At 44.9% G+C, this 15,480-nt stretch overlaps 2 protein-coding genes across 6 annotated transcripts in view; both read right to left on the reverse strand.

Moving 5' to 3' along the window:
* LOC129853006 (endothelial lipase-like) overlaps positions 1 to 1,016 on the reverse strand; it is a 38,097-nt gene extending 37,081 nt beyond the window's left edge. The window contains exon 1 of the mRNA XM_055918625.1: positions 876 to 1,016. Coding sequence (XP_055774600.1) covers positions 876 to 984 — 109 coding nt within the window. The 5' untranslated portion in view covers positions 985 to 1,016. The remainder of the gene's footprint in view (positions 1 to 875) is intronic.
* A 7,857-nt stretch (positions 1,017 to 8,873) lies between these two features.
* The window catches only part of LOC129853002 (sodium-dependent phosphate transporter 2-like), a 129,221-nt gene continuing 122,614 nt past the window's right edge, over positions 8,874 to 15,480 (reverse strand). For all 5 annotated transcript variants that reach the window (XM_055918615.1, XM_055918616.1, XM_055918614.1 and 2 more), the window contains one exon: positions 8,874 to 10,356. In XM_055918615.1, the coding sequence (XP_055774590.1) occupies positions 10,192 to 10,356 (165 nt within the window). In that variant the 3' untranslated portion in view covers positions 8,874 to 10,191. The remainder of the gene's footprint in view (positions 10,357 to 15,480) is intronic.

Here is a 15,480-nt window from a genome sequence, read left to right on the forward strand (position 1 = left end):
AATGTAACCAGGCGAGTCGGTAAAGAACAAATTGTCATTTACAATGATGGCCTGGGGATCAGACTGATGGCCACTTGGTAAGAATGAGATTGCTTCTTCTCTTCAGTCTGCATACGCTCCAAGTGGCACCCTATTCTCTATATAGTGCCCTATTTTTAAGTAGGGCACTCTAAAGACAATAGGGTTCCATTTGGGACGTAACCGCTCGTTGCTCGGCAATGGTGTGACTGCGCCAGCATTCCAAGCTGTTACCATAGGGACACTAATGGGGAAAAAATTAATATGAGCACTATATGTTAAACACTACAAGTGGGTGTCCATCCTAGGGCTCCCATTGCAACAACACTAAATGGCCTCTTTTTCACATCAGCATTAGAGCAAAGTAATTCACATTTTACTGTCAGGTCACATATGCCCAAGTAGAACTTAAAGGAAATGAGTTGTTTCTATAAAAAAATGTCAGATTGAGGGTATTCGGGTTCTTTTAACACCAGGGTTGTATTAGTGCCTCGCCGTTTGGTGCATCATTATCTAAACGTGCCCAGAGCGGCAGAGCGTACCCTTTAAAGAGAAGCATTATGCGTCGTCATAAACGCAACAAAAGAAAAATGTCATAAAGAGACGATTAATCTATAGACCTTGCATTTCAATTAAACCTTTTACTTAACAAGGCAAGTCAGTTAAAAACAAATTCTTATGTAAATTGACGGCCAAACCCGAACGACGCTGGGCCAATTGTGCGCCGTCCTACGGGACTGGATATGATACAAGCCAGGGACTGCTGCGCTACGCGGGAGCCCAATTTAAAGGGAAACTCGGTGATGTGATGGAACTACAGATGTTGTCGAAAAGAACAAATCAAGTGTAGACCTTACCTCGGTTAGTGCAGTTATAGGCGTGTGATCGTTGCGTGACTACAAACGTAGTCGTTCCACGGTTTATATCCATATCGCAACCTTTTATAATGGATAACAAAATGCCCATTGAATACTATGAATACCCTCTTGAATATGAATATGAATACCCTCTTCTTTCAGACCACACCTACACCACACAATAACCACACCCACAACTCGCTGTTTGGTATGCTTTGTAATTTTAATTCCCGTAATTTCATTTTTTGTTTTTAAATGCAGACATTTTTTTCTTTTCCACAAAAACATTTCAACTTAAAACTTTACGGTACAATTATTATGCAAGTCAGAAGAGCTTTAGTCTTAGCTGAAGCTCAGGCTTGGAGGGACTGATTATCAACCGGGTTAAACAGTGAAGCAGTATAAAGACGACATCGAGCAGTAGACAGCTAGCAATACCTAGTGGACAAAAGCACTGTCTGCACACTCAGTAGAGACAGCTAGCGCTACCTAGTGGACAAAGTGAGGTCTGGAACCGTTTCATCCTCGGGAGCAGCAGCAGTGCTAGCCTGGAAATCCAACCTGAATTCAGCTCCCTTTGTTACAGTAGTGAAACAATTCTAAAACGTAGCGTGATTCAGTCTGGTTTTCTGGGCTAAAGCAACAGCGCCACTCTGTGGGGAGACAATACCATTACACCCATCCACCCTGAGAAGAACAGTGTCTCTACAGAGAGAGAGAGAGACAGCGGTGCAGTCACACCTTCACAACAAGCGAAGCAGCTTGATCTAATATTACGTTCAGAAAATAAACCCTTTGTCACATTCTGTTCCGTTCCCGCAGAACACCTGAGAGGGGTTGGCTGTCTGCTATCACACATCGGCATGGTAACAACACAGGAGTTCTGCTGAGTGGAGGACGGCTCATAATAATGTCTGGAACGGAGCAAATGGAACGGCATCAAACACCTGGAAACCATGGAAACCGTGTGTTTGATACCATTCCACTGATTCCGCTCCAGTCATTACCACGAGCCCGTCCTCCCCGATTAAGGGGCCACCAATCTCCTGTGGGTAACAAACTGTCACCAACTCCCAATTGGCAACTACATCAGCCATTGGTTATTGTTTTTGATTGATGATCGGTAGCTAATATTGATTGATCAAAATGTGGTCCCTCTCTAGCTTGAGCGGTGCATCCCTGTCAGCCTATCAGGAACTGAGAATGCATGAAAATAAGAATGACCAAGTGTGTTCCAAAAGGGGGTCAATCTATGGAAGCAGATTAATGCCAAAATGTTGGCAGGAATAAGCCTTCATAGCCCCCAGAGCAACTCCGTGTTTGTCAAAGGAAAAGGAAAATGAGCTGCTAGAGCGGCGGGTCGCCTCCGGCAAAAACCCATTTCAGATCATCTCCCGTCTACAGACCTATTCTGAGAAGAGCTGATTTGAGACCAGCCCTTAAGTGTTACCAGTCTAAGCTCTGTCCTTAGTGATACTGATTTCAGGCCTGCTGTTAACTTATGGGCCAGACATGGATGGTAAAAACAGTGTAATATATAGGCTTTCTGTTTCCATTTCCTACTTTACAACAAGTGACCCCAGTCTGGCCGCTCATCAAAGCGGTATAGGGAAACAAAATTACAAAGTGTTTTTATCTCAAATAAAAATGGTAATTTAAAAGTCTGCATCTTTATCGGCAAACTGACACGCCACCTAACGTAAGGAGAGAGAGCACGCTGGGTTAGAGTAGAACCGTGGCCAATCGCGTCGGAACGGAGGAGATTGTTTTCCTGTGTCATCGTTGGCATCGTGACGACCACTTCCGGGTTACAGGCTAGGTTTAAAATTACAAAGGTTAAGACAATATGATTCTAATATCCCATAACCCATAAGGAACAGGTCTAAACAATGGGACAATGTGAGCCAAAATGACAAAGTGAATGTTCGCAGTAGCCTATAGAAAGTTTGCCAATCAAAGTGGAAATTAAACACAATCGTGGTAAATTTCCACTAACTACTCAGCCAACACAGTAACTGTTTTACTGTTATTCTATTCATTTAAAAAAAAATCAAATGATCTACAGTCACGTTATTACTTGATTTTCCCGACCGCTAATCCTGTAGAATCAGCAACGGTGCTGGTCCAATGAATGTATTTATTTTCTAACGTTTCGCATTGAAATTATTACATTGTCTTAACCTTTGTTACCTAGGTTACAGGCGACAGCGTCATAGCCTAAGACCCATTGCCAGCGATCTCCCATTGGTTCCCAGCGCATTCTGCCACCCTTACGGTGTATGGAGCGCTTCACTCAGATGGTAGAAAAATATAGTCTATTTATTCTCTTCATTATTACATCGCAGCCATACATGTAGTGTTAACACAGCAGTGTAGAGGCTTCAGGATAACTAGCACTACTACAAGAGATGAAAAAAAACATGAGGGCAATGAGACGTCATCAACTCTCGTCTAGACACTTCAGGTTATTTTGTCTTACTTGCACTTGATAATTCATGGTTAATAATAATAATAATTATAGTTGTCTTTTCATTGGCATTATTTGGCAACACGTTTGTATTTTTTTGTTTTGAGGTACTCTACAATATGGTTACGATGTAAATTGCACAGTATTTAGAAATTACTGTATCCATCACACAGTAAAACACTACTTTACAAGGCAAATGGCCACTTAAGAATAGATGTTTTCATGAGAAATAACACAGCACAAAGAAAGAAAAATACAAAATAAAATAACAGCAACTTCTCGCATTTTGGGGTTTGTTCAGATTTGAAAAACAAAGCCACACTTTCATTAAATGTGTTAATTTACAAGTCAGGTGACTCTGATAAAAATGCTGGTGATGACCAATACAACTGCAAAAACCTCGATATAAACCAGAGTTGGACAGAGGGCTTACTTACTTGCCACAAACCCTGTTTTAACATGGGCAGAGACATTGATATGTGCCCTTTATCCAACTCTATGCCTCCATGTCTTGTATGAGCTACAGGTACCTCCATATTAGCCCCTGATATCAGACCTATCACCCCCCCCTTAATATCAGACCTATCACCCCTCCTTAATGTCACTCCTTAATATCAGACCTATCCCCCCTCCTTAATATCAGACCTATCACCCCTCCTTAATGTCACTCCTGATATCAGACCTATCACCCCTCCTTAATATCACTCCTGATATCAGACCTATCACCCCCCCTTAATATCAGACCTATCCCCCCTCCCTAATATCACTCCTGATATCAGACCTATCACCCCTCCATAATGTCACTCCTGATATTTACATTTACATTTAAGTCATTTAGCAGACGCTCTTATCCAGAGCGACTTACAAGTACATACATTCATACTTTTTTGTACTGGCCCCCCGTGGGAATCGAACCCACAACCCTGGCGTTGCAAGCGCCATGCTCTACCAACTGAGCTACACGGGACTACCAGACCTATCACCCCTCCTTAATATCAGACCTATCACCCCTCCTTAATATCAGACCTATCACCCCCCCCTTAATATCACTCCTGATATCAGACCTATCACCCCCCCCTTAATATCAGACCTATCACCCCTCCTTAATGTCACTCCTGATATCAGACCTATCACCCCTCCTTAATATCAGACCTATCACCCCTCCTTAATATCAGACCTATCACCCCTCCCTAATGTCACTCCTGATATTAGTGGGGACTACTATACTGTTGACAGAGGTGCTTGGGGGAAGGTGTGATTGACTACTATACTGTTGACAGAGGTGCTTGGGGGACGGTGTGATTGACTACTATACTGTTGACAGAGGTGCTTGGGGGACGGTGTGATTGACTACGATACTGTTGACAGAGGTGCTTGGGGGAAGGTGTGATTGACTACTATACTGTTGACAGAGGTGCTTGGGGGACGGTGTGATTGACTACGATACTGTTGACAGAGGTGCTTGGGGGACGGTGTGATTGACTACTATACTGTTGACAGAGGTGCTTGGGGGACGGTGTGATTGACTACGATACTGTTGACAGAGGTGCTTGGGGGACGGTGTGATTGACTACTATACTGTTGATCCACTTCCAACACTTGTCACTTCACTGGAATGAACAGACAACAGGGAAACCTGGAACGAACAGACAGGGTGTTTCTCGATATGCATATACTACCGTGCTCCACTCTCATGCTCAGAGTGCATTCTCCGACCACGTTCTCTTGAGTACGTTCTTGTGAGGACAAAGTGTGGAGACCACTGCGCCACCCGGGTCTAGGGCACTGCATCGCAGTGCTAGCTGCGCCACCAGAGTCTCTGGGTTCGCGCCCAGGCTCTGTCGCAGCCGGCCGCAACCGGGAGGTCCGTGGGGGCGACGCACAATTGGCATAGCGTCGTCCGGGTTAGGGAGGGTTTGGCCGGTAGGGATATCCTTGTCTCAGTATGTAAATTGTAATAAAATGTATGCACTCTACTGTAAGTCGTAAATGACTAAAATGTAAATGTAAAATGAGAATGTAAAAAAACATTCAGTTTCAGAAGCACTCCCACTCCCCCTACTGTATTACCTCACGCTGCACCTCCCCATTCACTGACCCTTCCTCCAGCCAGTACAATGGCAACAATAGACAAAACAAGATAGACACAAAGCAAACATTTTAGTTCATAACTTTCAGCTACATATGTGAATCGTAATAATGTAGCTAAACAGATAGTTTAACAGGCAAACATGACCTAAAACTGTGGAGGGTCGGAGATGTCAATTCTTTGTGGCTATCTGGCTAGCTAGCAGTACTAGTAGCTAGCCTGTTTAGCCCTATTTACTTATTATGGACTTGCGATCTAGGCAGGTAAACACGCCCGAGATTAATACAGCATGTATTTACTGATTTATTAAGGTAAAATATTGTAGTCAGGCAACATATGCCATTTGAATAGGCAGCATTTAATTCGGAAGTCGAGTGTTATTTTCTTTCGCTTTAGCTCAAATAATGTCCGCCATCGATTTCAAGAAAAGTTGCGTCATATTTTCTTGGATATTTTCCGTTGAAGTTTTCATCGATGAACGCTTCAGAATATGTGCAAATGGGAGTAGGCATCAGAGAAGTGCCCTCTGTCCTCCGTTTCACATACTTTGATTTGGACTCCGACCCTCCAGGGCTCGGAACATGCTAGTATGCATTTTGAGAAACACCCACAGAGTCACCCTGACCGGGTACATATGAGGTGGAGGGAGAGATGAGAATTAGTTTAGGGAGCCTCCACTCTGTGTGTGTGTGTGTGTGTGTGTGTGTGTGTGTGTGTGTGTGTGTGTGTGTGTGTGTGTGTGTGTGTGTGACATCTGAATACTGGGGGTTTGCTGGAATAGGGGGCTTATAAAGGCGGTGTGTGTGTGTGTTGGTCGGTTTCAGTATCTTGGCTGATGCTACGCAGACATCAGCGTGATATATTGTAATGTTGCCATGGCAGCAAGTATCAGAGTTTAATTTGGCATGGTGTAAGTCAGTGTTTCCCAAACTCAGTCCTTTGGTTTTTGCCCCTAACACTACACAGCGGATTCAATTAACCAACTTATCATCAAGCGGTGATTATTTGAATCAGCTGTTCAGTGCTAGGGGCAAAAAACAAAACATTCACCCGGTGAGGGGGGGGGGGGACTTTGGTGTAACTCACCCTGTTAAGCTATCCCAACCAACACACACACCTCTTATACTATACTTGCAACACAAAATAATGTGCAGTTTCCCAGAGAAAGGAAACTGTTCGATTATGATTCAATTGCTGCAAATAGTCAAATTGATTTATTTTAAGTGACGGTTCAGAATACTGGAGCTGATAAAAAAGGTTTCCTTCGCATCTTTGGTAAAAATAAATATTATTCTGAAATTAGAAAAAGCCCATGTACTCAATTTAAATTTCAAATAGTCGATTAAAAACGTAGTTCAGACAGAATAACTGGTGTGCGTTCTATGCCTCAGGTTCTAGGTCCAGGGTGACTCAGGTTCTAGGTCCAGGGTGACTCACACATGACATCATACCTCCCACGAGGATAGTGTTCACAGTACAAATGACATTTATAAAAACATTAAAATAGGGTATTTCATCTTTAAAATAGGGTATTTCATCTTTAAAATAGGGTATTTCATCTTTAAAATGTACAGGAACGCAGTTCAAATTTAGACATCCTCTTCTGGTAACTGGTTTCTATGGTAACATAAAAAATAAAAAAATGAAAGCAGTCCCACCACCCTGGGAGGATTTGAAGGTTGCCGCGGCAACAAGACCCTGTGTGTTCCAACCTATCCTTCTAGGCTATCTAGCTAGCATGTTAGGGCGGTAACTATGAAATGGTCACTACAAAGGGTCATAGGTGACTATGAAGGGGCGGGGGCGGGGGCGGGGGGGGGGGGGGGGGGGGGGGGTTGGCTGATCAGACATCTTCTGTTTTAAAGCAAAGCTGCAGTACAACAAAATCACACTCAAATAATACAATATGTAAAACATTTCTTTTGGGCATTAAGTATAGCTACTAAACCGACTATGCCGCTGCCTCCTGGCACAGGCATCAACTATTAACGCAATGAAATATATATTCATATACAACTTTAGGCAGTTCGCATTGATGTTGTGCAAATGATTCTGTTATGTTCAGTGTGCGTGTGTTTGTGTGTCTATCTCTGTGTCTCTGTGTGTGTGTCTCTGTGTGTGTGTGTGTGTATCTCTGTGGCTGTGTGTGTGTGTCTCTGTGTGTGTGTGTGTATCTCTGTGGCTGTGTGTGTGTGTCTCTGTGTGTGTGTGTGTATCTCTGTGGCTGTGTGTGTGTGTGTGTGTGTGTGTGTGTGTGTGTGTGTGTGTATCTCTGTGTGTGTGTGTGTGTGTGTGTCAATGTCTACTAGTGAGGACTGCGTTTGTCTTTTTTCATATTTATATCACTGTGTTAAACACTACAGTGTCTTAACGTACAGTATAGCCCTATTCACACGGGACTGGTATTACTATAGAACGTCGGTTATGTAAGTATCACCCCAGCAGGTCCGTTTTTTCCAGTGGACGTTTCGGACCGGATTAGTTTTACCAAACTGCCCCTGTACTATTATGTTTACCTCATTCACAATTGACCGATATTGTCAAAAGAATTGAGAAAACTGTCAAATCCGTCATTAAACCTCTACGTTGGTTACAGTTCATGGTTTTTATTGATATGGATTATAATGTTCTCCAAACTAAAGGCCATTAAGTCAATATTGGACATTTGAAATATCTTCACTCCTAGAAGAGTCTCCAGGGCTTCCGTCATAACGGTACATTGTGAACGAGTGAAAAATATATATTTTGTAAAACTAATCCTGTCCGAATCGTCCCTGACATGCTGGGGTAATAATTACATAACCGACGTTCTATAGTAATACCAGTCCCGTGCGAAAAGGGCTTAATATGTAAATCTATGATATGTCAATCTGTAATATGTATGTCTATAATATGTCAATCTGTAATATATATGTCTGTAATATACGTCTGTGATATATGTACAATGCCTTTAAAGTATTCACACCTGTTGACTTTTTCCACATTTTGTTTTGTTACAGCCTGAATTTAAAAATGGATTCAATTGAGATTTTTTTTGTCACTGGCCTAAACACAATACCCCATCATGACATCACAATACCCCATCATGACATCACAATACCCCATCATGACACCACAATACCCCCTTCATGACATCACAATACCCCATCATGACATCACAATACCCCATCATGACACCACAATACCCCATCATTTTTTTACAGATTCAACCACAGAGACCAAGGAGGTTTTCCAATGCTTTGCAAAGAAGGACACCTATTGGTAGATGGGTAAAAATATAAAAAACAGACATTGGGTATCCCTTCGATCATGGTGAAGTTATTAATTACACTACTGGTGTATCAATACACCCATTCCCTACAAATATACAGGCTTCCTTCTTCCTAACTCAGTTGCCAGAGAGGAAGGAAACCGCTCAGGGATTTCACCATGAGGCCAATGGTGACTTTAAAACAGTTACAGAGTTTAATGGCTGTGATAGGAGAAAACTGAGAATGGATCAACAACATTATAGTTACTCCACAATAATAACCTAAATGACAGAGTGAAAAGAAGGAAGCCTGTACAGAATAAACATATTCCAAAACATGCATCCAGTTTGCATCAAGACACTAAAGTAACACTACAGAAAATGTGGCAAAACATTACACTTTTTGTTCTGAATACAAAGTGTAATGTTTGGGGCAAATCCAATACAACACATTACTGAGTACCAATCTCCATATTTTCAAGCATTGTGGTGGCTGCATCATGTTATGGGTATGCTTGTAATCGTTAAGGACTGGGGAGTTTTTCAGGATAAAAAAGAAACAGAATGGAGCTAAACACAGGCAAGGTCCTAGAGGAAAACCTGGTTCTATCTGCTTTCCACCAGACACTGGGAGATGAATTCACGTTTCAGCAGGACAATAACCTAAAACAAAAGTCCAAATATACAGTAGAGTTGCTTACCAAGAAGACAGTGAATGTTCCTGAGTGACAGTTTAGACTTAAATCTACTTGAAAATCTATAGCAAGACCTGAAAATGGTTGTCTAGCAATGATCAATCCAGCTCTTAGAGACTCACCCAGAGGTGCTTCTACAAAGTATTGACTTAGGGGTGTGAATACTTAAATAAAAAGAGACAATTCTGTATTTTATTTTCAATAAAATAGCAAACTGTAAAACAACATGTGGAATAAATCAAGGGGTAAGAATACTTTCTGAAGGCATTGTACGTCTGTGATATGTACGTCTGTGATATGTATGTCTGTACAGCAGGTTGCTTTGTAAGATTTAACATGTTAGTTAAACACCATTGTTTTTTTAATGCAAAAATAATAAAAATAAAACTCAATAGAAGGAAGTCAACGAGCCTCGGGACTAGAACCCAGGCAGCATGTGATCTAACCCTCTTCGGGACTAGAACCCAGGCAGCATGTAATCTAACCCTCTTCGGGACTAGAACTCAGGCAGCATGTAATCTAACCCTCTTCAGGACTAGAACCCAGGCAGAATGTGATCTAACCCTCTTCAGGACTAGAACCCAGGCAGAATGTGATCTAACCCTCTTCGGGACTAGAACCCAGGCAGCATGTGATCTAATCCTCTTCTCCAGACACAGTGTAATTAACCATTCCACCCCTCCATCTCTCTCCTCTCCCCTTAGCCCCATTCTTAACATCGAGGCCCACTCTTCATCTCCTCGTTCTTTATCCCTCACTTTTATCCCCCCCCCCCACACTCCATCTCCTTGAGGCCTCCCCCTCTCCTCTGTTCCTCAGACGTAAGGGAGGATGCCGTAGACGAACAGGGCCATGACCGCGGCGCTGAACAGCCCCGCCACCGGTACCGTGACGAACCACGCCAGGAAGATATTACGGAACAACCGCCAATCAACCGCCTTCTTGGAGCGGATCCAGCCAACCGCTACCACCGAGCCCACCTGGTCGTCAAGGCAACGCACAGAGGAGAAAAAAAAAACAAACCCGGAACCAATCATTTCATATCAGTTCAACTAGTAGTCGTGGTACACCAAACCTGGTCCTGGAGAAGGCTAAGCAGACGTTGCAACAAGTTACTGCTCAAGACCTGACCTGAGAGTCAGGTGGGTTAGTGCAGGGATAGAACAAAAGCCTGCTGTGAGCCCAAGCAGGACTAGGGTTGGTTGGTTGACAGACCACAGACTGTAAAGCTTCTAGGTTAGTAGTACCAGCTGATTTGAACACTTCTATTAGTAGGTTTCTTCAAATCAGTTAGTTGAAGTCTGAAATTTGCAGTTTGGTTTTATATTTCACCCCTCCAAAAAATGGAATTCACCCAAATCAATAAATGTCAATGTATGTGTGAATGTTTCCTTCAGTGTATACATCTGCTAAATTCAGGCTTCCACAAGAACACATATCTACTCACTTTGTCTTCATCATATATTTAATAGATCAAGCTAACAATAGCTCTCTCTCTCTCTCCCCCCTCTCTCTCCCCCTCTCTCTCTCCCCCTCTCTCTCCCCCTCCCTCCCGCCCTCCCTCCCGCCCTCCCTCCAGCCCTCCCTCCAGCCCTCCCTCCAGCCCTCCCTCTGCTCTTCTACGGCCAGTGTAACCCGAGCTAGCACCCCTGTGATGAAGATAGCATCATCTAAATTTGCGCTGGGTCAGGATGGACTGCCAATGTTTCCAGACCACTCTGACACAGATAAATTATCTTTGGCTGCGTTTACACAGGCGGCCCAATTCTGATCTGTTGCCTAAGTATTGGCAAAGAGCTGATCTGATTGGTCAAAAATCCAATTAGTGAAAAGAATATCAGAATTAAGCTACCTGTGTAAACGCTGCCAGTGTGGCCGGAGAAACCAAGATGAAAGTTAGCCAACTTAACGTCGTGAGTATGGACACGTTCCAGACACATTACATTGCAGTCGCGTTGAGCACTTCAACCAATGGCTGCGTGCGATGTCATGAACTGTGCAGTCAGGCATCAGATTACGATGTGGGTTACCTGATATGTTAAATAAATCATCAGATTACTATATCATACCATGTGGGTTACCTGATATGTTAAATAAATCATCAGATTACTATATCATACGATGTGGATTACCTGATATGTTAAATAAATCATCAGATTACTATATCATACGATGTGGGTTACCTGATATGTTAAATAAATCATCAGATTACTATATCATACGATGTGGGTTACCTGATATGTTAAATAAATCATCAGATTACTCTATCATACAATGTGGGTTACCTGATATGTTAAAACACCTATCTAGGTGTTGTGATCTATGACAGACGACTGCAATGTAGTCAGCCTGGAACGCGCCCCTTGTTTGATGCCGACTGAACGGAGCTCATCATCATCATCATCATCATCATCACTAGTTTTCACACACCAACCCGGGTTGAGGGGGTCCACTCAGGTTATATATTAGCTTATTGAACGGAGTAGGGAATTTCTGGTTAATAAACTGGGTTCAACCTGAATGGACCCCTAAACCCTGTACCCAAACACTCTACAGTCGACTTGAGGTGTTCCACCAGGGTCCTGTTCATTAGGCACCAAACGGATAACAACAGACTAAATTTCATCTTCCGTTACAAAAAAAAACAAAAAATGTTTTGTTACGGCATGCCCTAATGAATACAACCCTGATCTCAGTTAAGCCCCATTGACACATCACACAACAAATTAATAAATCAACCAATCACCACATTGCAGGGACAATAAGGACACATGAATCAGAAATCATACAGCAGACATAGCTAGCTATTAGCATGTTAAAAGGATAGTCCTACTGCTACCAAGGGAATGGAGGAAGAGGAGGAGGTGAGAAATCAAGAGAAATGGTTTGCATCAGGTCAGGTTGATTTTAGGAAATTAAGCCATTTTGAAATCGATTAAAAAGTCAGTTTTGTTTCTTGTGCATTTTCCCCCAGCAGATGTTGAATGTATTTAATACAACGCAAATAAAGTTCAACTTTAAAATGTTAAATAAAAGCTTGAATGTACCTAAAGGAGAACCCTGACCAAGCTTTCTGCTGAAATGTTGAATGAAGCAGTTGAGTCAGAGTTCTAGAGGGTCAGAGGTCTAGAACAGGGGTGTCAAACTCATTCCACGGAGGGCCTAGTGTCTGCAGGTTTTTGGTTTTTCCTTTCAATAAAGCCCTAGACAACCAGGTGTGGGGAGTTCCTAACTAATTAGTGATGTTAATTCATCAATCAAGTACAAGGGAGGAGCGAAAACCCGCAGACACTCGGCCCCCCCGTGGAATGAGTTTGACACCTGTGGTCTAGAGAGTCAGAGTCCTAGAGGGTCAGAGTCCTAGAGGGTCAGAGTCCTAGAGGGTCAGAGTCCTAGTCAGAGTCCTAGAGGGTCAGAGTCCTAGAGGGTCAGAGTCCTAGTCAGAGTCCAAGAGGGTCAGAGTCCTAGTCAGAGTCCTAGAGGGTCAGAGTCCTAGAGGGTCAGAGTCCTAGAGGGTCAGAGTCCTAGAGAGTCAGAGTCCTAGAGGGTCAGAGTCCAAGAGGGTCAGAGTCCAAGAGGGTCAGAGTCCAAGAGGGTCAGAGTCCTAGTCAGAGTCCTAGAGGGTCAGAGTCCAAGAGGGTCAGAGTCCTAGAGGGTCAGAGTCCTAGAGGGTCAGAGTCCTAGAGAGTCAGAGTCCTAGAGGGTCAGAGTCCAAGAGGGTCAGAGTCCAAGAGGGTCAGAGTCCAAGAGGGTCAGAGTCCTAGTCAGAGTCCAAGAGGGTCAGAGTCCAAGAGGGTCAGAGTCCAAGAGGGTCAGAGTCCTAGTCAGAGTCCTAGAGGGTCAGAGTCCTAGTCAGAGTCCTAGAGGGTCAGAGTCCTAGAGGGTCAGAGTCCTAGTCAGAGTCCTAGAGGGTCAGAGTCCTAGTCAGAGTCCTAGAGGGTCAGAGTCCAAGAGGGTCAGAGTCCAAGAGGGTCAGAGTCCAAGAGGGTCAGAGTCCTAGAGGTTCAGAGTCTTAGAGGGTCAGAGTCCTAGATGGTCAGAGTCCAAGAGAGTCAGAGTCCTAGAGGGTCAGAGTCCTAGAGGGCCAGAGTCCAAGAGGGTCAGAGTCCTAGAGGGTCAGAGTCCAAGAGGGTCAGAGTCCTAGAGAGTCAGAGTCCTAGAGGGTCAGAGTCCTAGAGGGTCAGAGTCCTAGAGGGTCAGAGTCCTAGAGAGTCAGAGTCCTAGAGGGTCAGAGTCCTAGAGGGTCAGAGTACTAGAGGGCCAGAGTCCTAGAGGGTCAGAGTCCTAGAGGGTCAGAGTCCAAGAGGGTCAGAGTCCTAGAGGGTCAGAGTACTAGAGGGTCAGAGTACTAGAGGGTCAGAGTCCAAGAGGGTCAGAGTACTAGAGGGCCAGAGTTCTAGAGGGTCAGAGTTCTAGAGGGTCAGAGTTCTAGAGGGTCAGAGTTCTAGAGGGTCAGAGTCCAAGAGGGTCAGAGTCCAAGAGGGCCAGAGTCCTAGTCAGAGTCCAAGAGGGTCAGAGTCCAAGAGGGCCAGAGTCCTAGTCAGAGTCCAAGAGGGTCAGAGTCCCAGAGGGTCAGAGTCCAAGAGGGTCAGAGTCCAAGAGAGTCCTAGAGGGTCAGAGTCCTAGTCAGAGTCCTAGAGGGTCAGAGTCCTAGAGGGTCAGAGTCCTAGACGGTCAGAGTCCTAGAGGGTCAGAGTCCTAGAGGGTCAGAGTCCTAGAGGGTCAGAGTCCTAGTCAGAGTCTTAGAGGGTCAGAGTCCTAGAGGGTCAGAGTCCTAGAGGGTCAGAGTCCTAGAGGGTCAGAGTCCTAGTCAGAGTCCTAGAGGGTCAGAGGTCTAGAGGGTCAGAGTCCTAGAGGGTCAGAGTCCTAGAGGTTCAGAGTCTTAGAGGGTCAGAGTCTTAGAGGGTCAGAGTCCTAGAGGGTCAGAGTCCAAGAGAGTCAGAGTCCTAGAGGGTCAGAGTCCTAGAGGGTCAGAGTCCTAGAGGGTCAGAGTCCAAGAGGGTCAGAGTCCAAGAGGGTCAGAGTCCTAGAGAGTCAGAGTCCTAGAGGGTCAGAGTCCTAGAGGGTCAGAGTCCTAGAGGGTCAGAGTCCTAGAGAGTCAGAGTCCTAGAGGGTCAGAGTCCTAGAGGGTCAGAGTCCTAGAGGGTCAGAGTCCTAGAGGGTCAGAGTCCAAGAGGGTCAGAGTCCTAGAGGGTCAGAGTCCTAGAGGGTCAGAGTACTAGAGGGTCAGAGTCCTAGAGGGTCAGAGTCCAAGAGGGTCAGAGTCCTAGTCAGAGTCCCAGAGGGTCAGAGTCCAAGAGGGTCAGAGTCCTAGTCAGAGTCCCAGAGGGTCAGAGTCCAAGAGGGTCAGAGTCCTGGAGGGTCAGAGTCCAAGAGGGTCAGAGTCCTAGAGAGTCCTAGAGGGTCAGAGTCCTAGTCAGAGTCCTAGAGGGTCAGAGTCCTAGAGGGTCAGAGTCCTAGAGGGTCAGAGTCCTAGAGGGTCAGAGTCCTAGAGGGTCAGAGTCCTAGTCAGAGTCCTAGAGGGTCAGAGTCCTAGAGGGTCAGAGTCCTAGAGGGTCAGAGTCCTAGAGGGTCAGAGTCCTAGAGGGTCAGAGTCCTAGAGGGTCAGAGTCCTAGAGGGTCAGAGTCCTAGTCAGAGTCCTAGAGGGTCAGAGGTCTAGAGGGTCAGAGTCCAAAAGGGTCAGAGTCCAAGAGGGTCAGAGTCCAAGAGGGTCAGAGTCCTAGTCAGAGTCCTAGAGGGTCAGAGTCCTAGTCAGAGTCCTAGAGGGTCAGAGTCCTAGAGGGTCAGAGTCCTAGTCAGAGTCCTAGAGAGTCAGAGTCCTAGAGGGTCAGAGTCCAAGAGGGTCAGAGTCCTAGAGGGTCAGAGTCCAAGAGAGTCAGAGTCCTAGAGGGTCAGAGTCCTAGAGGGTCAGAGTCCTAGAGGGTCAGAGTCCTAGAGGGCCAGAGTCCAAGAGGGTCAGAGTCCTAGAGGGTCAGAGTCCAAGAGGGTCAGAGTCCAAGAGGGTCAGAGTCCTAGAGGGTCAGAGTCCTAGAGAGTCAGAGTCCTAGAGGGTCAGAGTCCTAGAGAGTCAGAGTCCTAGAGGGTCAGAGTCCTAGAGGGTCAG

The sequence above is a fragment of the Salvelinus fontinalis genome, chromosome 4, assembly GCF_029448725.1.
Source record: "Salvelinus fontinalis isolate EN_2023a chromosome 4, ASM2944872v1, whole genome shotgun sequence".
Lineage (NCBI taxonomy): Eukaryota > Metazoa > Chordata > Actinopteri > Salmoniformes > Salmonidae > Salvelinus > Salvelinus fontinalis.